The 22,719-nt window shown below is 33.8% G+C and overlaps 1 protein-coding gene across 5 annotated transcripts in view; it reads left to right on the top strand.

Moving 5' to 3' along the window:
- The first annotated feature begins 477 nt into the window (after nucleotides 1-477).
- The window catches only part of LOC128860230 (dnaJ homolog subfamily C member 5 homolog), a 51,105-nt gene continuing 28,863 nt past the window's right edge, over nucleotides 478-22,719 (top strand). For 3 of the 5 annotated variants that reach the window (XM_054097606.1, XM_054097605.1, XM_054097607.1), the window contains exons 1-4: nucleotides 478-757; nucleotides 11,847-11,985; nucleotides 13,978-14,130; nucleotides 14,371-14,502. In XM_054097606.1, coding sequence (XP_053953581.1) covers nucleotides 720-757; nucleotides 11,847-11,985; nucleotides 13,978-14,130; nucleotides 14,371-14,502 — 462 coding nt within the window. In that variant the 5' untranslated portion in view covers nucleotides 478-719. Of the gene's footprint in view, nucleotides 758-11,846; nucleotides 11,986-13,977; nucleotides 14,131-14,370; nucleotides 14,503-20,544; nucleotides 20,611-22,719 lie in introns of all 5 variants that reach the window. The other 2 variants (XM_054097603.1, XM_054097602.1) reach the window with 1 other exon arrangement.

Raw genomic sequence — 22,719 nt, 5'->3', positions numbered from 1 at the left:
CCGGAGATAACGTAGCCGTTGTTGTCTGAAATGGGTTTGTTTTTGAAGCGTGGTTGAAGATCACTCACGCTCAAAATATTGTAAATGATGAATATTTAATTTTATATATTAAATATTGTATGCATTTTAGAATCAATTTTTTATATAAAACGAGTTATACTATCCAAAAGCTTCCCAAAATAAATGTAGGATTTTTTTCTTCCTATTTAAAAGGGTTATCATTCCGGTGTTTTTGTAATGACAAATTGGGCCACTGTTTTTCTCTTCGATGATTACAAACGTAAGAAGAAATACCTTTAGTTGTTTTTTTTTAATAAATGAACAAGATCCCTGCATAGGATTCGTTTAAATGGCTCATTGGTTTATATGCTTCTATAAAATATATATTAATTAGGTTCAGAAAAATATTAAGAAGCAATTAGCCCTTTCTCAAGGTACAGCAACACTTTTTTTGTTTCTCAAGAATGGTTTGATCTGGTTACACTCTTGTCAAACGCAGGGCGCAGGCGAACGATAAAATAGAATCACTCGCAGCCAGCCATAAGTGCAGAAAATATACAAAGAATTCAAATTCCATTCGGAAATTCGCGTGAATCAACATTATACCAAAGAGTGTATTACTTTAAAACGTGGTCAACATATTAAACAATATAAATTGTTTAATATCTGTGGAATTAAAGTTTTTGCAAGCGCAAGAAAAAAACTAACGACAGAACAAAATGAGTGCTGGTGGCATGGGAGAGAAAAGAAAATTGTCGTAAGTAGAGAAATGGGGAAGTAACAGCTATGGCAGCGATTGCGGCTGCGACCGCGACCGATGCAGCAACTTAAGAACAATGTGTTAAAAAAGTGATTGTTTCGCTAAGTATTTGACGTTGGTGGGCGGCGGCGCAGTTGCAGCTACCAATTTGCGACGATGCGGATGTAGTGAAAAAATGAAAAGAGAATTGGAGAGAAATACGCTTTAAATTTGCAGCTGCTGTTTGCTGCCACAATAAAAGAAAAGGCAAAAAAGAGCAGCCCAAGCGCAATGCGGCAGAGAGCAGAGCTGAGGTAGCGAACTTTCTTGAGCGCTACGAAAGTCGGCGCCGACGTCGACTTTAATTGATTTTCCATATGAATGTGCGGTTCAAAACGTTTGTTGGCAGAAGATGACTGTTGACAAGCTGGCGCTGGCTGACTAGCTAACTGGGAATTGAATGGGTGATCGGGTGGGTGGGTGGTCGGCCGATTGGTTGGTGGTGGCGATAGCGCTGATGCGTGTTGCAAAAAAAAAAAGTCAAAGCAGAAAATTCCGAAGGCTTTCATAGCAACACCAACAAGCTAATAACCGTGTGAAGTTAATGGTAGTTTGGGAAAGCATAGAATATGGTTGGAAAATAGTACCACGAAGTAAGAAAGCGGAAAAATGAAAATATAATAATATTATGGACGACGGGCATCGTGGCAAGAGTGCAAAGCGAATGTAGTATGAATGGGCAACCTTGGCATTTGTAAAAATCGTGATACGCTAAGCAAATGAGGGTGGGAAATGCATGACGGGCTGGAGCAATTATTTTTTTTTAATAAATGTGCTGATTACAATTTTCATTAATTGTTGCTAATATGTACGAATTAAAAACCAATGTTTTAAGAATCGAATCAAGTGATTAATTTTGTAAACTATTTTAAATATATAATCTAAGAATCTCTTGGCAGTTACTCGTAATAACATTCTGCTAGTTTAAAATTGCTTTCAACTTGTTTAATCTTTAAGCGTATCTCTCACTGTTTGATTCCTAATCGCAAGAAATATTTGCACTAATTTAGCTATCGCAAAAGTGGTTAGTTTTTTTTTGGTTCTACATATTTATACCTACACGTTTTAATACTACTTTCCGGCCAATATTCTTGTCCACGCTATCGCCGCAACGGTATGAGTAATAAAAAAGCAACTAAAGTATAAACGTTGAGATTAGCGTCTAAACAATTATTGCTCTGTGTTGGCTTATCGCTGTGCGCACCAATTTGTCCACGAAAATAGCACAAATATCAGCAAAATATTTCGTGTAAGCAGTAGTCCCTTATGACTCGCCCCTCCAAAAATACCCGTTTAGGAATATATATAATCGGACTTGCATATGCAAGTAATTATTCTACTAAGAATAATGCAAACATTGACAGACAATTATAGAATTGTTCACTGTGGTATAGAATTTGCTTATATTGTTCTCTCTATTGAAAGTCCACAGAAATAGAGGATTTTATTGACGTACTAGTGTGGTGTGCATTTACTACTTGTTCGAAGTGGCTTGTCCATGGCCTTGAGCAGTATTTTACCACTCAAAATCCACATAATCATGTGACCTTTGATAAAGTGCGATTAATTCAATGCACGCATATGTAGGGCTCTATGTGTTTGTATCTACGTACATACATATATGTACATACGTATGCCCATTGGGTTACCATTATCATATTTTTTTATGCATCCGAGAGGGGATGTAGTCCTTTAGTGAGTAATACATATATGCAATTTAATGATTAGTGGATAGCTTTGCACCTGTTGGGTGTGCACGCCTCATGATACTGTTTGTTGGTGTAAACGCGTATAACATTTCCCATACCTTTTATCTTTTGTGAAAAGCTGATGAGCTTCTTTCTCAATTCGCTAGTTTAGACCATTTAGCGTATTTTATTTGGCGCCTAGTATTGGTTTTTTGTGAAGTTATTTGAAAGCACAACCGACTTTGGAAGGTTTTAAATCCTTAACAGTCATGCAACATGTTTTAACCTGGCCACATAGCCAGCTAGTTTGTGTTAGAGCACACTTTTAGGTGGCGTAAACAACGGAGTTTAATTTTTACGTTGAAGATTCTTATTAACAACCTACATACTCGTATAATTTAGGTGTACATCTGGAAACCCTTCGAAAATAAAATAAAATTGCTCTCGCTGGAATATATTGTGCACACGCATGCCGTTTTCTGTCATTGCAACGTCTCTCTTTCTGCAAACCAACAGCGATGTTTCAGTGTCAATGCTATGCTTACAGCAAGGTCGTGGGCTCGCGGAATAGAAGGCAGGAAAAAGAAGGCGGTGCCAATATGGCCATTGTCATCAATGCCGTCACCACGTAGCGTGTTCTAGCGTACAACTGCGAAGAAAAAGAAAAAAATGCAACACTTTTGCCGCTGCTGCGGTCGCTGCCATTTGCAACTCTTCCGCTTCAACTTTGCATTATTGTGACAGCGACTGGCGCAATGCATTCTTTATTTTCAGTGTATTAATTCTTAGAATTTTACTTTATTATTTTCATAGGTATTTTCTATTATACCCAAGCAAGTTGTTGTCGGCTGCTCTCCTAACATCGATAAGCAAATTTACTTTTTTATAGTTTTCTTTTAATTTATTTACTTTTGTGTGCAAACACATTCCAAAACATTATAGCCTTGCAATGTCTGTTCGAAAGTGAGTCATGAGAGACTTCACTTGTGTCTACTTTTGTCTCAGTACATACAAATACACGTTCTTATGTACACTAGACATGAAATGTCAGCGCACAAAATAGTTTATATATTAGAGCGTATTTAAAAGGTGTAACCAATTAAAAAGGCCATACATTTAGTTTGGAAAATTACTTTTATGCAATTCAAAGTAAAAAATGTGTGAAAATAATACAAAATTAAGAATCAATTTACTTTTGCTCGATATGACCACCTTTTGCCTTGACTATGACCTTGAGAAGGTCCAGAAACGAATCGCAAGCTGCCCGAATGTGACTTGCAGGTATTTTGGTCCACTCGCGGACATTAGCGGATCAGCGCCTCGAGACTGGTGAACCTTTTAGTTCGGACCTTCCACTCCAAAATGGCCTGAAAAGAATAATCCATCGGATTCGCGTCTGGTGAATTTGGGAGCCATTGTGTGGACTTTACGAAGTTCGGAACGTTGTTTTTTAGCCATTCTTGATTTATTCGAGCTTTGTGAGACGGTGCCGAGTCCTGTTGAAACGTCCATCACATGCCACCGAAATGTTTGTCTGCCCTCGGCTTCAAACCAACTTCCAGAATACTTTCCCGATAATATTTCGCATTTACCTTGACGCCAGGCTCGATGAAAACGATTGGAGAGCGCCCATCTGCGGTTACAGCGGCCCAAGCCATTACCTGTGGCGGGTGCTGCCTCCGACCAAATAAACCGTATCGTTTTGGGAGTTTACGAATTGCTCAATTTGAAAATTTTTCTCATCAGAAAACACAATGTTCGGAAATTGACCGCTTTCGGCCAAGCGAAGCAACTCCTTCGCTCTCTCAAGTCTGATTTGTTGTTGCTTTGGTGTGAGATCACGCCCTTTTTGGATTTTGTAAGGCTTGAATTTGAGATTTGATTTGATTTTTCAGTATGCGGCGGATACTACGGTGAGATATTTTCAGTTCTCTCGCCATTTGATTGGCACTTCGTCGGGGATTTCGCTCAAGTCGCTTCGTCACTTTTTGAACCATTTCACATGACGTTGCAGTCTTTTGATGAGCACCTCCATGACGTTTTGGGATGCTACCAGTATCATTGTAACGAGTAATGGTGCTATAAAAAAAAACTTTATTTACTTTAAGGTGCTCGAGCTCACGAACAATCGCTGGTGGTGATTTTCCAACCAAATATAATGCAATCACACTATTACGTTTGAAATCCATTACTGAATTTCTTTTTTCGCGTTAACCCTCGGCCAAATGCTTCCGCGCACTTGTAAACAATACTCTGGACTGTCATTTAGCCAACTAACAGGCAGCTGATTCCTGAAGTTGGTTACACTTCGACTGCCGGACCCTGTATATTAAAACGTATTTAACAGCTAAATAAAGTATAGTAATTTTCATAAAATTGGGGGTTTTTGGCACAGTGCTAGAATAAAGCTCGATTGTGAAATGGTACTGAATGGGACGCTTTACAAATCGCTATATGACTGACTACCGAACTGTCAGTAAGCGCTCGATAATGGTAAGAGACAATCATATTGACGTGCTACGGCTTTTGGTGAACAGTTAGTGCTGCTGAAAGATATTATATTTGGAAAATAGGATCTTTTTCGATAGCTACAAAGTTATAGGGCTGTAGTGTACACTTCTTTAATTAGAAAAAAATATTCATGAAGAGTCAGAAATGTTCCTCATATTTAACTAACGAATCCCACATTAGTGATACCATTTCATATTTTTTGGAGAAATTTCTAAGCTTTTACAACAACCTAACCACATAACGGCACATTTGAACAATTTTTTTAAATTTTCTTGCGCACATTTCAAATCGTTTCCAACGGCTCTTCACTACTATGCCTGCCATCTTTGTGCGCTGACTTTTTACGTGTACGGTTAGCGTGAACTTTTACTGTCTCGTGGCGCTTGTATGCTATTATATCTCTTTTATGGGTCGTGTTCATTTGTATGTATGTATGATTAGGTGCTCACTGCGCTATTTTACGCTAAAATTAGGCAATATATCAAATGTTTAGCGCTGATAAGCATGGCTAATGCCGTGTTGGCCAATTTTTTGAGACAAAAAAAATACAATTTATTAAACTAGGGTTTCCCAACCTTTTTAGAACTGGGACTTCCTTTGTAAGATTAATTTTTTTTACGACGGGAATACAAAAGAATGTACTAATATCTGATTAGGCTATATCAGACAGGATAATCGCTTTATATTTTATTAAAATATAATTCTCAAAAAACGGAACTGTTATTTTATTATTCACTAGCAAACCCGGCCCCCTTCGCTGGGCACACTAAAATAGAATAGATATGGTTTAGAACAGAAAATAATAGGACTATGAATAAGTTCGTGCGGTTTTTTTCGAAATTTGAAACCTTATTGACGTAAAATGGTTACAAATTTAATATTCAAAATATTGTCCATCGCTTACTACTACTTTTTCCCATCTTTCTGGCAATTCACGGATTCCCTTTGTGAAAAATTCGGTCGGTTTTGCCGCAATCCACGAATCGATCCATTTTTTGACTTCATCGTAATTACGGAAGTGCTGGTCAGCCAGGCCATGTTGCATCGATCGGAAGAGATAGTAATCGGATGGCGCAAGGTCTGGACTATACGGCGGGTGGGGTAGGACATCCCATTTGAGCGTTTCTAAGTATGTTTTGACCACTTGTGCAACATGTGGCCGAGCATTGTCATGTTGCAAAATAACTTTGTCGTGTCTATCGGCGTATTGCGGCCGTTTTTCTCGCAGTGCTCGGCTCAAACGCATCAATTGTCGTCGGTAGACATCCCCCGTAATCGTTTCATTCGGTTTCAGTAGCTCATAATACACAACACCCAGCTGGTCCCACCAGATACACAGCATAACCTTCAGGCCATGAATATTCTGCGCCGACGTCGATGTTGAAGCATGGCCAGGGTATCCATACGTTGCCCGACGTTTTGGATTGTCGTAATGGACCCACTTTTCATCGCCAGTCACAATTCGATGCAAAAACCCTTTCTTTTGTGCCGTTGAAGCAGTTGTTCGCATGCCATAAAACGGCGTTCAACGTCTCTTGGCTTCAATTCATACGGCACCCAATGGCCTACCTTTCGGATCATTCCCATGGCTTTTAAACGTTTGGAAATGGTTGATTGATCAACTCCCAAAGTTTTTGCAACCTCTTCTTGCGTTTGAGCCGGATCTTGATCGAGCAATTCCTCCAATTCGGTATCCATGAACTTTGGCGGCGCACCCTCGCGTTCTTCGTCTTCCAAGCTAAAATCACCACTTTTAAAGCGTGCAAACCACTTCTGGCACGTTCGCTCAGATAGAGCATGCTCACCATAAACTTCCACCAAGATACGATGACTTTCGGCTGCTTTTTTCTTCATATTAAAATAATGAAGAAGAATTCCCCGCAAAAACACATTATTTGGCACGAAATTCGACATTTTCAAGTGTGGTAAAAATATTGTTGTTTACGCTTCAAATAAAAAACTTATACTGACGTTTGTGCCTTACGACAGTAGCTCTCCAATGAATGTTTGGAAATGTGGATCGATGGAATAATAATCAAGTTACGCCATCTGTTGTAAAACCGCACGAACTTATTCATAGTCCTATTATATGATTTTCATATTATTTATTTCTTTATTCTTTATTCAAGCGCTTTGGCATAAACAATATTTTTTGTTTTTCTATTTTATATTCACCAACAGCTTCCATTTGATACCCATATTGTACATACACATCCGAAGGTTACCCGGGTCCACGTTTTGACCTATATCTCGAGCCCTATTTCCAAAATAAAATATAATCCATGTTACTCGTGGATGATGTAGCTTTCGAATGGTGAAAGAATTTTTAAAATCGGTCCAGTAGTTTTTGAGCCTATTCATTACAACCAAACAAACAAAGTTTTCCTCTTTATAATATTAGTGTAGATAACACAGATCTAGATCTTTTTGTTTCTGATATGAGATTGGTTTCCGTTGTTGTTGTTGTTATTTGTTTGCATTTTAGCTGCTGGAGGCTCAGTCCTTGGCCGGATATAAGTCCAGGTCGTTTCGGAAACGTAGAACCGACTGTCATGGGAACGGGTTTTTGAAATATGTTTATGCTATTTATTCTGAATCGTTTATTTTTGAAACCTGGTTATTATGTTAGTGTAAAGTTCAAGCTTTAATGTGAGTATAGGTTGAGTCTACGGTATATAAGGGTCTAGTTTTAAAAAAAGGGGGGGTAAAAAGGGGCACATATATTTCGGTGTTTTTACCCTCAAATTTTCTTAAAACTATAACGTGATGTGCACCTTTGGGCCCCAGAATCTTATTAAGCGTACAAAATAACATGGGAAAATAGCCTCATATAAAAAGAACAGTAAATTTTATAGATTTGTGTTATCAATGAGAAGGATAAGCTTGCTTTTTTGTTCATAAATTCTCAAATCGAGCTTAAAATTTTGCTTAGTTACAAGTATTTCTTTTTTACCATTGATTTTTGATGTTGTTGTTGTTGTAGCAGTGACTTTGTCCTGTAAGTGTAGTGTAATCACCGGTCGTCTTCGTCTAGCTCATCTAACGGTTGACCCAGGAAACTTGCTGTTTCGACAGGTTTTGGGTCTAGAGGGAGAGGCGTGTTATATTAGATAAGTGGGTTTCATGGGGTATGTGAAAAGGTATTTAGTGTCGTGCAGGATACCTTTACATGCTGAACATACGTTTGATATGTCGGGGTCATTTCTGGATAAGTAGGAGTTTAACCTGCTGCAGTATCCAGAATAGTGCCAACGACCATTGATTTCTGATCTTGCGGTTTAATTACTGCAACTGCAAAGGAACAATTTTCAATTAGATGCGTTGTATCAAACGGTAAAAAAATGTTGAAAGCTGTAGTATTGGGGGCAGGATGTTCTTGTAAATTGTTGCTGATTCACTATTGAAGATGTAAATGATGGTGTGTTGATTTTAATGGATTTCTAATGCAGTCGGTTTGATAAAGACTGCCTAAAGAATTCGTTGTAAAATGGATACCTGATGTCATATCGGGGGAATATTATGTTGCAAACTTGGCCATAAATTTTAAACAATTTTTTTACTTTCAGTACTTTTTTTGTTCCAGTTGTATTTTTCTTTTCACCATAGCAACTTGGTTTCAAAAGCTGATCAACCAGTTCTACTATATCCATTTCGCGTCAGGGCGTTGTCAAGCACAATTTGGGAACGGCTGCTCTAAACGATAGCCCGAAAGAAATTGTGTCAAGTAATAAAAATAATGCAATTCCTTATAAAATGACAAATCGTGAAATTTTTCCTACTAAAGGGCATTTGAGTTACTACAATTATTTGTTCGAATGAGATAAACATGAGGATTTTTAGTGATTCTTTGTCTATAAAACAAAAAATGTTTGCTTAAAAATTATTTATATCTCAAATAGGCTCTGTAGAGAACGTGTTTTCAAGCGTGATCGTTAGCTCTTTTCACCCTTTGGTTAGAGTCTTTGCGGCTTTTGCGGTTAATCAACTCCGCGGGCTCCCAGCTGCCGCTCCACCATGCACCATATCTGTTTCTCTGTTGATGCTTGTGCAAATAAATTTTTTCCGTACGAGTTTACTCTTACATGGATTTGTTTGTAATTCTGCATTTTTTCGCTTTGTTTACTCTACATATAATGTATTTTGATCCATGTTTATATGTCTATGTGGTTATGCCTATGTTGTTTATGTGCCTTTCGAAGCGCAAAAAGCTACATATGCTGAAAGTCAAGCACATGCAGGGCGTTTGTTTTGTTTGAGAACACACACAAACACACACATTCATTCATTCATTCATATGCCTATACGCGTAATTGTATGCAAATATTTGTTTTTATAATTGCTGCATATTATAAATAAACTGTATAGTGGCTGGAAGTTGGTAAGTTATGCAAATTAGTTTGCTAAAAGAGGCGATTGCTGCTAATTAGTTTATTTGACCATTCATTTGAAGCTCTTGTTTTCAATGTATATTATGTGCGTTAAAAATCCTTTATTTCTCTGTATTTTCTTTTGGCATTATTGGAAAGAGTTAAGGAATGATTTAATTCACAAACAATAAATAAAAATAGTTAAGTAAATTCTAAGTATAATCATGCAAGGCTGAATAAATCCAGACATATGCATTTTAAGAATAACAAAAGATCAACATGTCTTTCCTAAACAGCAAACAAAGAAACTAATATACAAGTCGTGTACCTAAAACAGTAAGATGAGGTAGAAGTATAAATACGATTGCCAAATATGTTGGCAGTCAGTCCAGTATTAACATAGTGTTAAGAACTACCCTAAAATTAAATTCAAAAAATAAATTTTTATATTCATCGCAATTCAAGCAAGTCCTTAACTATCTTCCAAGTCTTTAACTGAAGTGCAAGCTTCTTTGATGTGACTCCCACGTCTGCCTTCACAGTGGCACTTCCTCTTACCAAGCATATTTTCCAACATCTTGTTGACGGTTTGTGGTCTATCACACGACATGGCTTAGACGTCAGTCAGTTTAGGGACCTGAATTATTTCTTATTTATCTGCGTATAATCAATCTTTCGAACAAGCATAAAGAAGCCAAAATGAGACTAATCGGCGCTCCGAAGTTACAAATAGACATTACCAAAGCGGCTGATAACACGATCACCAAGGTGTTCTGCAGGCGATGTCCTTTCACCCTTGCTGTTCAACTTCTTTATATCAAAGCTTCTCCAACCACTAGAGAGCGTGTCCCTGGTCTCATACGCTGACGACTGCACGTTAATGGCGTTGGGCAATGACATTGATGGCCTGTGCGCTATAGTGAACACCTACCTCAGCGTCCTTTCTCGCTTTTTCACTGCGAGGAGTCTCCAACTTTCCCCACAAAGTCCATGGCGACCCTCTTAACCACCTGGACAAAGGAGGTCAAACTGCAACTTAAGGTAAAAGTCGATGATACTCCAATTCCGACTGTTAACAATCCCAAAATTTTGGGTGCAACCTTTGACAGTTTGCTCTCCTTCTCTGCGCACACAACCGCAATTGCCACTAAAGTCCAGAATAGCAACCGCAGAATCGCTTGCCGGCAGCACTTGGGGCAAATACAAAGAAATGTTGCTATCGACATTTAAGGCAATAGGTCGGCCGGTTCTAAACTATGCTGCGCCTGTCTGGTCGCTTGAAATCAGTGATTCGCAGTGGACGAAGCTACAGTCCTGTCAAAACACTGCCATAAGGACTGCGACAGGATGTCTACTGATGTCCCCAATACAACATTTACATGACGAGGCCTATATGTTCCTGTGAAGGAGCATAATGAACTGCTCAGCAAGCAGTTCCTGCTTGGGTATTACCGCAGATCCCACCCATGCAGATACCTGATTGAGCTTGAGTCACCTCCCAGGTATGTCAGGAGGCACCTTCTCAACTACGCGGACGAGATCCAGGTCAAAACAGACTGACAGTGTATTGGACATTGTTTCGACAGACAATAAACGACACTCATCGGGAGACCCTTACCACCATCTTAAGCTACCGACCCCCGAATGCCGTCATCGGAGTCCAACCACCACCAATTGCAGTCGAAGAGCTCCAACTCCCCGTAACCTTGCCACAATTACGTTCTGAATACTGTAGCTGGTTAAACTCCTACTTATCCAGTATTGACCCCGACATACTATACTTATGTCCGGCATGTGAAGGCACCCCGCACGACACTAACTACCGTTTCACATGCCCCATCTAACACCCCTCTACCACTGGACCCAACCGGTCGAAACAGCAAGTTTTCTGGGCCTACCATTAGATGAAGTAGACAGAGACGACCGGTGATTTACACTACACTTACAACAAAAACCACGATCACAAACTTTAGCGCGCCAAATATCGATTGCTTGAAGAATTGCGCGGCTTTGCGGGTCATACTAATATCTGTTTCCTCAATATCAGTCTCATTGCAGTGGTTATTGTTCTTCTTCTTAATTTCAAACATCATTTTCTGAAAAATAGCCCAATGATGCCATTACTCCAAAGTGCGCATCAAAATAATTTTTTAATAATTTTTTTTTTATAAAATCAAAATGTCTGTGTCTTCCCTTTGTAAAATCCCTGGTTCCTCAAATCCGGGCTACTGATACGAAAATGCGGCAATTAATTTGATTTTTTTTCGAGGATAAAATACTGGCTGGCAATAAATCTTTATTTCTATTGCGAAATTATCATCAGAGTCAAAATAAACAAATATTTAAAAAATAAACGTATCTATGGGCCGGCCCATATAATCGATCGTCCCGAATATTTTTTTACATATTTTGTAATTTTTATAAATATTAATTATTATTTTTATTCTCGTTAATCTGATATGTTTTTCTTCTTCTTTCCAGTACTTCGGGCGATTCACTTTATCAAATATTGGGACTTCCTAAAACAGCCACGGCTGATGATATTAAGAAGACTTACAGAAAACTAGCACTGAAATACCATCCAGATAAAAATCCAAATAATACCGAGGCCGCCGACAAGGTGAGTGCATCCAAAAAGGAGCTAAAAAATTATATGAATATGTAATAAAAAGTATGCGAGATATATGAACTTACAAATATGTACATGCATATCCACACTCGTCGGCAAAAAATCCACACATCTCTTGTCTTATAAATTTCGAAATTTAATGTTTTCAATTTAGTTAGTTTTAACTAGTTTTCCATTTTAGTGTTAACAAAAAATCGCTTTGATTTTTAACCATTTTTTTATTGTTGGTGTTTTGCATTTTCTTCCATATAAAACAATTTTTTATAAAAAATATATTTATATATAAACCACATTTTTTATACAAAATATATTCATTATATAAACCACATTTATTTTTATATGGAGGTAAAGTTCAACGCCGCAAACAAAGAAAAAAGCGTCCAACATCAGCGTTATTTTTGAAAAAATAATGATTAAAATTGAATGGGCTATAAAATTCAATAAAACTCACACACAAAAGTTTTCTCTAATGTTCATTAAGAAGTTGGAAATTTTGATGGAAATTTAATATATTTTGCTGAATTTCGTACGAAGTTTGAAACCTTGATTCATATTACTTTTGTTAAAGAATGAATTATATTTTTTTTTGAAAATTAGTTAAAATTAAATGCAGAAATGTATAATCACAAGGGGAGCTTTTTGTCGATAGGTGTGCGTAAATACAATGTGTATGTATGGAGCAGTCTCTTTGAAGTCATAGGTTTCGTTCCCACGACAGTCGGTTCTGGGCTGTATTTATATCCGGCCAAGGACAGCGTTCCCCGCACATGTATGGGGAATGTTTATGCTGCTATAACAAAAACAACAGGCATTTGTTGTAAAATACATTTTTTTTTGTTATAAAAACTGAAATTGTTTTTCATAAGAATGATATATTTAAAAATATTATTTTAAAGTAGAATTTTTTTTTTTATTTTAAAGAATTTTTATTTTATTTTAAATAAAAATTAAAAATTCTGTGTAATAACTGGGAATGCATATCGTTCCTCCTATGCCAGAAAGATGAATGTGTAAAAATGTAAATGTTGGGAAAATCAAATTTGAAGAATTATTGCCCTATTTAAATTGGAAGGTTAGGTTTCAGATATAAAAAAATAATTTGTAGTTTCCACGTGCGCATGGTATTCTTGGTTTTGGCATATCATAGAACGTCCAAAGATTATTCAAGTCAACCCATTAACTTTGAATCCTCTGGACCTAATACGTGGACGTTGGTACGTTTCCAGGGCCTGCCGTTAGATGAGTTAGACGATGACGATCGGAGACTACACCGCACCGTTAGGGCGCCTAGTGAAGTGATACAACAACAACAACCACAACTACGGCAACAACAACAACTATTACGACTACAACAACCACAGCTGCTACACCAACAACAACAACAGCTACTACACCAATACCTACTACTACACCAACAACAACAACTACTACAACAACAACAACTACAACAACAGCATTAACTTAGAATTAGAAAATTTACACACTCGTGCTTTTGGCATAAGGCTTCTTCCCTTATAAGTATTTGCAGTATTTTATCTCAAAATCGAATGGATTTAGATGAACTATAAGATAAGCTAGTATTTGATCGAAGGATTCAAAATTTCGATATAGAAAAAAATTTTTGTTTTTCTGAAAAACAAAAAAATTATTAAAATGCATTTATTTTCTTCGTATTCAAAATTAAATATGTATAAAAATACTGTAAACCAAATAATATCCTTTTTATATTGATTGTTATACAAGGCGCAAAATTAATCAATTTGGTTTTTGATTCACTTTTTTACTAAATAAACTAAAACAAATGATTTTGAGTAATGGAAATCTTTATTTTGGCCTTTACGCCCTCTGCGTGTCTCTTTGATTTAAGACGCCATTTGCAAAAGTTATAAATCTTCCGATAGGGTGATTAATTTTGCGCCACCTTGTATACATATTTTATTCACTTATTCATCTTCCTTTTTACCATTTTTTTTGTTTTCACAGTTCAAGGAAGTGAATCGCGCTCATTCTATATTGAGCGATCAGACGAAGCGTAATATTTACGATAATTATGGTTCATTGGGTCTCTACATTGCCGAACAATTTGGCGAAGAAAATGTAAATGCCTACTTTGTTGTGACATCGCCGGCGGTGAAGGTGCGAGACAATGCAAAAGCAGAGCATAATTCTTTGAAGAAACAAAATTAGCGAATAACTTTCAGAAAAAAAAAATTAAAAATGTTTGCTCAATTGAAATTGTTGCTGAGAAAATGAATTAAAAAAAAAATGTAGTAAAAAAATACTCATATTAGCTTATTCTGAAAGTATTTGTTAGTTTTGTAATTCTAAATATCTTTTCTGATACATTTTGTAATACGATTTCTTTTTCGCTTTCAGGCGCTTGTTATTTGCTGCACTATTTTGACTGGCTGTTGCTGTTGCTGCTGCTGTTGTTGCTGCTGCAACTTCTGTTGTGGCAAATTTAAGCCACCAGCGAACGAATCGCACGATCAGTATGCACACTTGAATGTAAGTAATGAAGATTAGTCTGTAAAGAATTCTATGTTAGTGCTTCCTTTTCGCATTCCTCACATTTATACTTTGCTCTGATGCGGTTGGTGTTTTGAAAAAAGAAAAAGAAAAAAAAACACAAGAAAAAGTGCTAGGAATTTTGTAAGGCAAAAGAAAGGAAACTATATATCTAAAAAAAAAAAATAAAGAAAACAGGTACCAAAAATGTATGTGCACACCAAATAATGTGACGACAAATGCGTTTGTAACTCGAAGAAAATGCTATTTACTGCATCTACTGTCATTAATCCATTTGAGAAAAAGTCAACTCTACCATTTCCGATTTATAATCATTAAATCGTAGACGCCAGTGCAAATTACTTGTTCGATTTGTTCGTACACTTAAAACTGTCATCAACATCTGCATGTCGTATGCGCATACTAACCTCAATTTTTATTGACTATTCCATACATTGCATTGCATTCCTCTCTACGCTATTAATTGTGTCATATTAAGCGCTGGCTGGTGGCGCAAGTCGGATTTTCTCAAATGTGCTCAATTGTGAGTGCCAGCAATTACTTTCTAACATCATTGGAAAACCATAAATTGCAACGAATTGACATACCTATCCTTCAGTCGTACAACTTGAACACTGCTTTTGCTAACTATTTTACCCCATCACAACTCAACAGCGCTCAAGCCTTAATTTTTGATGATTTTTGTGGTGCTTTTGCGCGCTATTCACTGCCTGTCATGCTAATGAATTCTAGTTCTTTTTTCTGTTCCTGTTTTCTGTTATTTTCCTTTCAATAAGTTCATATAATTGATTTTGTTACTTGATTTTCGTTACTTGTTGATGACATTGATTGCTCCACGAGTTTGCATGCAATTAGTTATTTCGCAACTAATTAATTTTTATTACAAATTACACCTTAACTCGCGTGTTTGCTCGCCCTATTTCCCCTATCCAAACTCATTGCCCACTTAACCACATTCGCTCTTCGTATGAAGATCTTCATCTCATGTGAAACTGCGGCAGGTAAGTGAAATTTTTAAAGCTATCGGTGCACACAATATTTCTGGGTTTTTTTTTGTTGAATTTCCTCATTCAGTAGTACAAATTTCTATTTATTTGCACTCACCGGTACTTTAATGAATGTTTTTTAGTGCATTCTGGGTGCTGTCGCAACGTTCTGAAGGTAATCAGTAAAAAATATAAGATTTTTGAAATAAATTTAAATTAATCTGCAAAAGTTTAGAGTTGAGGTTTGGTTGTTTTACGTTTTGTTTGCATCAAAAGGGTTTGGAATGAATTGTTATAAAAAAATCTCAAATAAAATAAAATTTTGTTTAGGGGAAAAGTTTATTTTATTAAAATCTTGTTTTCATTACAAAAAAAATTAGTTTAGGGAATTTTTTTGTTTTTATTACGATAAAAATTAGTTTAGAGAAAATTTTTGTTTTATTACAAATTTGTTTTATTAAAATTTTACTTTTATTACAATAAAAATTATTAAGGGAAATTTTTTGTTTTATTAAAATTTTGCTTTATTACAAAAAAAATTAGTTTAGGGAAATTTTTTGTTTAATTAAAATTTTGTTTTTATTACAATAAAAATTAGTTTAGGGAAAATTTTTGTTTTATTAAAATTTTGTTTTTATTAAAATATAATTTGTTTAGGGAAGATTTTTGTTTTATTTCGTAGGTTTTATGTTCTGTAATTATCTGACTTTCTTTAGAGATATTTATGCTCTAGGCAGATTTGGAATGCAGTACAAGGGTGCTTAGCATATTTTCAGGCGCCTCAATAGAGTATCTCTGTAATTCACTTCCGAGTGAAATTCAATGTAAATGAAATGCCACAAATTTACTCGGAAGTGAATTACGGGACTTGCCCGAGTTCTATGAATTTACAAAGAATTGTAGAATGCAAGTAAAGTCAGGATAAGATACTTTTAGATATTTTAATCTACAGCAAAGTAGTGGACGGAGTCTAAAACATAGATGTTAAAAGAGTTTTCATCTAGAAGTGAAATATCAGCATTCAATTTCATAAATTTAGCATCTAATTAGTAAATTTACGGAAAAGTTTTTAAATTTTTTTAAACTTTTTATAAAAATGTATGGATTTTTTTTAGTTTCTATAAAAATGTATTGAAAAAAAAGTATATTTATGTACCTGCGAAATATCAAGCTAATGATCTGAAATGCTGAAATTTAGCGCAAATTCCAGCATATATTAGGTTAAAATCAATAACAGGTCCGAGCTATTAATTAAGAATTTCGGAAAACTTCCACTGCAATAATTTATTGATAAAAAACTTGTTGACTCCGGTAATTAAAAAAAATTATACATTAATTTTTAAAGCCTCCCGCATTTTCAGCATCAAAACCAGTATCGAAAAGATTAACTCATAAATGTCAAACTTTGTTTATAGCTCGGTGCGCAAAAATTGCAGCCCATTAGTTGTTGTTGTGGGTGTTGCGAAAAAAATTCCAATAAATTTTTGGAGCCGCTGTCGAAGCCAAAAATGGCCCGAAGCGAATCCGAGGCGTTCCGGTATTTTAGACCCGAACATGCTAAATTGGTAAATAGTACTCCTAAAAATATGCAACATCCAAATTTCGGTAATTTCGAAATAGCTATTGCAACATGATTTATTTGTATTTTTCACATTGTTGACAGCATTACTAGGCGCCAAAATATTGGTTACTAGAAGCAGAAAAAAAATTTGGCACACAATTTTGCTAATAATAAAATATCCGCCACGTTATATGTACGCGAGTAAATATAAAATGCTGTAGACTTTTTTCCATTTTTGTAGCGGCATTCTGTTCACTAGATTTTTTTTAATTTTCTGAAGTGAATGTTAAAGCCACTTGGTTCCTTTGAGATCACTTTTACAAATTGTTTTTTTTTGTTTGAAAATTTTAGAGTTTCAGAGTCCCATGGCTACTATTTATAGTATATATCGATTTTAAAAGTATGCTTTTTTTCGTTTTTTATGTTTTTTTTAAGTAATTATATGCATTGTTAAATTTTGGAACAATCTCGTACCAATCATTTTTCTTTGAAATCAAAAATTAATCTTTTATTTAATTTGTTTATTCATTTTGTAAAAATGAAAACTTTTTATCCGCTCTAAATATATTTTTAGTTTAAATTTTTTTATTAAGAGTTAAAATCCTTTGCATGGAAAAAATAATGAGTATTGGTACGAAAAAAGAAAAAATAAATTAAATTAAAGAGTAATTATAAGCTTTTATAACTGAAAAGAAAAAATTATAAATATTAAAAAAACTCATGCTAAAGAGCGTCTTGCTAATACTTGGATTACCAAAGTACCCTTTCTGCATTTGGAATCTGTTGATTTTATTTTACGTTACAAACTAAAATTTTTACATACAATTATTTTATTTTCCGATTTAATTTTTAAGTCGTTTTTTTATAAATTACTTTTTAACGTTTCTTAAATACATCGTAGATGTATTCGTTTTTTTTTAATTTATGTAAATGCTTTAGCTATTTTTAAATCACATTCCGAGCCCTTTTTTTAATATTTAGCATTAATATCACAGAAAAATCGCACGCTTACAGATTATATATACATATAAATAAAATTAAATGAAAAAAAATTCTAAAAAACGAAAATGTAAAAAAATAAACATGAAAATATAAAAATAAATATATAAAAAATAAAAATAACAAATTAAAACAAAAATAAAAATATATAGAAAATAAAATATGTAAAATAAAAAAATATAAGAAATAAAATAAAAAATATATGCAAAAAGTAAAATAAAGACATGAAAAAAATAAAGAAAAAATATGAAATAATATGACAAACTATAAAAAATAAAATAAAAACATATAAAAAGAAAATAAAATAAATAAAAGATATAAAAAAATATAAAAAATATGAAAGAATATGAAAAAATATAAAAAATAATATAAAGAACTATAAAAACCATAAAATAAAAACATATAAAAATCAAATAAAGAGAAAATATAAAAAAAGTAAAGCAATATAAAAACTATGATGTAAAATAAATATATGAAACAATATTAAAAAATAAGAAAATATGAAACGATATTGAAAAATAAGAAAAATATGAAAAATATAAAAATATGAAAAAATATAAAAATATGAAAAAATATAAAAAAAATAAAGAAATATAACTAAATATAAAAAATATGAGAAAATATGAAAGAATATAAAAATAAAATAAAGAAATATAAAAAAATATAAAAATATAAAAAATATAAAAAATATGAGAAAATATGAAAAAATACGAAAAAATATGAAAAAATATGAAAAAATATAAAAAATATGAGAAAATATGAAAAAATATGAAAAAATATAAAAAAATATAAAAAAATATAAAAAAAATATAAAAATATAAAAAATAAAATAAAGAAATATAAAAAAGTATGAAAAATATAAAAAATATGATATAATATGAAAAAAATAAGAAAAATATGAAAAAATATGACAAAAATATATGAAAAAAATAAACAAATAATATTAGAAGGCCATTACGCACTGCGACCAGAGCTGATCCATTGTGAAAAAACAAATAATAAATAAATACAATATATAAAAATATAAAGAATTAAAAAAAAATATAAAAGATTTAAAAAATATAAAAAATAAAATAAAGAAATATAAAAACTATAAAAATATAAAATACAAAAATAAAAACATATATAAAAAATATAAAATTATAAAAATATAAAAAATATAAAAAATATAAAAAATATAAAAAATATAAAAATACAAAAAAATATAAAAATATAAAAAAAATTTAACAAAATAAAAACAACAAATAAAAAATAGAAAAAAGTAAAAAAGAGGAAAACCAAAAATAAAATCAAAGAAAATAGAATACAGAATTACGCAAAAAAAGAAAAAATAATTAAAAAAAGTTATAAAAAAGTTGAAAAGAGTTTCAATTACAACAAAAATAAAAATAAAAAGATAGATTTCTAACTTATTTTACATTTAATATAAAAATACATTAATTTGCTCGTTGTATTTTTTTTTAACTTCGCAAAAACAGAAAAAATGTAAAAAAATCACCAAAAAGTGAAAATAAAATTTCAATTGCAACATAAAAATTTAAAAAAATAAATAAAAATACAAAATTAAATAAAAAGGCAGATAAAAAAGTAAATAAAAAATTAAAATTTTTGAAATTTTTTTAATTTATTTCACAATTAATATGAAATTACATGCAATTGCTCGTTGTTGTATTTTTTTTTTCACAAATTATCACACAACCGAGATAGTTTCTCCCAACACATTTACCACAAAAATATCCAGAGTTCACAGCACTTGACGAAAATCATCAAATTTCCTTTGCTTTGGGTAACCATTCATGCCTTTCTGTAACAAAACAAAAAAAAAAAAAAAAATTAGTTAGAAATTCAATCATCTTCAATAATTGATTGTAACTTTTGAAGTTGCTTGCTTGTTTTTGCATACACAAGCAAATTTTCATATATTGCCGATTCTAGTTAGATCCTCAATATGGCAAAAAAATTTGCGACCTTTGCCTTCTGCCAACTTTCACTCACCAATGCGTATCTTTTTGTTCATTAATTCATTTTGCCATCCTTTTGAGCACTTAATTTTGCTTTTTAAATTTTTTTTATTAAAAAATTCTTTCTCACATTGTAAATAACTTTTGCCGCCCCACTCTTTACATCTTCCTCTACACTTTGGTGTTCGCTGCGCTTTGCACACCCGCACACGCTTGCAATTGTCACACGCAATCCAAACTTCACTACCACTGCCTAATCCACAAACCAATTTACCACTACTCCCACACACCTGCTGCTTTCACTTTTCCTCACTCTTCTATTATGTTCTATGATTCTATGCCCTCTAGTTCCTTTTTTATATTGATATAGTTTTTTATTTATTGTATACTTATTATTATTGTATTATTATTCGTTTACCCTCGTTCGTTTATTTGTTTTTTTTTTGGCTCATGCTCAACTTTCTCGTAAAAAAATACGTTCGATTTGATTTCGATTCGAAAACTCATGTTGTAGCGTGGCGAAGGGGATAGAGAACCTAGTGATAATTCAACAAATAGGATACAGGCCACAGCGCATAATGTAAGTAATCCAAATATATTCATCATAACTTTTGTAAAATAAATATGAATGTAGTTGAAATGTAGTTAAATTTGTACTTTTGTCTAATAATTGCTTAACTACTTTACCCTCTAATTTTGAAATCATGGCTGCTCTCAAAAGCCTCTGCCAAGCATTCATTTTTATTTTTGCCGTTTTTCGTTTTTAATTTTGTCTCCTTTGTGGAAAGCTTTGTTGTTTGGTTTGATGTTGGACTACGACTAAATGGTGGACTCATAAATGTTCCTTTTTCCATTTAACATTACACGGAACATTGGTGGGAGTGATCTTATTCATTGTTCATTATTCATTATTATCATATTTTTATCATTGTAACCATTGTAGCTCTGGCACTCACACGTTATTCACAGGTGTATTTGTGTACTTTTGTTAAAACAACTTATATGGATTTAACAGGTTTTAGATTAATAAGTCTCACATAAATTTTATATTATATTTTTATTAAAATATACTCCTAAGTTAAATTTTTCAGTCATTAACTATTTAAATATTGCTAAAACCCAGTAATTTAGTGATTAACAGTTAGAAAATGCCAAGTTCACTTAAGGTGTTTTGTCAAAAGTTCGCATATATGATACCTACATATCCACCCTATACTATACTAATATATTTCACATCGAGGCAACGGCTTGTAACCGTTTTTTTTTTGACATATAGGAAACTCAATGCTCTCATCAAGGCGCATTCATTAAAGGTGGTAGCACTAGACCAACAATAATACTTTGTACTTTTGATTGTCAAAGCAAAGTATTGGTAAAAAGTGATAGGAGTAACAAAAAAAAAGTAAGATCTCAGGAAAGCGCAGTAAAGATAAAGCTTCATATCTTCATGTGCTATTTCGAAAACCCTGTGGCTCCAGTACTATGGACGAATGACTCAGAAAATCCTTGGAACTCCACGCCATTCAATTTCCAAATTCATTTACCGTGTTTAACGGTCATTGGACGATTTATTCACTCGAGGAAAAGCTAGGTTTACCATTTAACTCCCACTGCAGAAGCTGTGGGGACCTTTCAGAAAAGGAAACTGTTGAGCACTTTCTCTATAAATGTCCCGGCTTGATAGCCAGACGATTAAGGTCATTGAGTACTGCTTTCTTCACCAGCCTCTGGCAGTAGTGCACCAACCTAAATCCCATCCCATATTCTCCATTACATCAACAGCTCTAGCTGGTTGTGGATGTCTGCCTGCTGGGAGTCTCACAATGGTATCTAAATGGCGCTCTAGTGCTACTTGGGGAGTGCCAGAGAGGTACTTCAATCATTTCATCTACCTATAGTCTGTGTCAGAAGAAAAGAACCGGCTTTTTTCTTGTAACTTCAAGATATATTTCGTTCTGCTTTTTGCTGCGTAATATGTAGTCCCACTCAAGGGCTACGACGCCGGTGCTAACTCAGGTTCGTGTCGTTCGAAACTTTCCCGTAAGCGCAACCTAACAAAAATGAGTGAGAAGTACGCGAAGCATTTCGAGGCGGTATGTTTATGCACGCATTCGAAAGGGCCGAAATTATCTTACGCCATACGTGTACAAAAATGTTGATGACTTTTCCGAGCGCGACTTGAAGCGAGTCACGACAAAAAAGCAGTATAAAGTGATCGTCCAACTTTTTAAGCGGGACCCTTCTTTGTGACTACGCCAAGCACGCACAATTCTTGCTAAAAAGGGAATAGATGTGTGTATCTACACCATCGAACGTCGACTGAAGGAGGCGAACATATCTTACTGTCTCACATCATCAAAACCACTGCTCTCAGAAAAACATATTGAGAAACAACAAAACCAGAAAATGGATACAGTCACAGTCCATGATTTAAAGCAACTCGTGCGTTAAGTTTGCAAAATCTAGTCCTGTTTGTCGACGAGCTACGCAGAAAAGCTGGTTCAAAGCATGAAGAAGATGGCAGACCATATTCGACAATGATGAAGACTATGTGGCTTATTGAGTAATTGCGACTCGTAGTTTTGTAAATACTTTCATGTAAAAAATTTTTTTTAATATATATCTTTAATACTTCATGAATAATATAATATTTTTTTGACACAGACTGTATACATATATGGAACATATC

Source organism: Anastrepha ludens, chromosome 4 (assembly GCF_028408465.1).
Source record: "Anastrepha ludens isolate Willacy chromosome 4, idAnaLude1.1, whole genome shotgun sequence".
Lineage (NCBI taxonomy): Eukaryota > Metazoa > Arthropoda > Insecta > Diptera > Tephritidae > Anastrepha > Anastrepha ludens.
The sequence above is the reverse complement of the archived record's forward strand: the minus strand, read 5'-3'. Positions and strand labels throughout refer to the sequence as shown.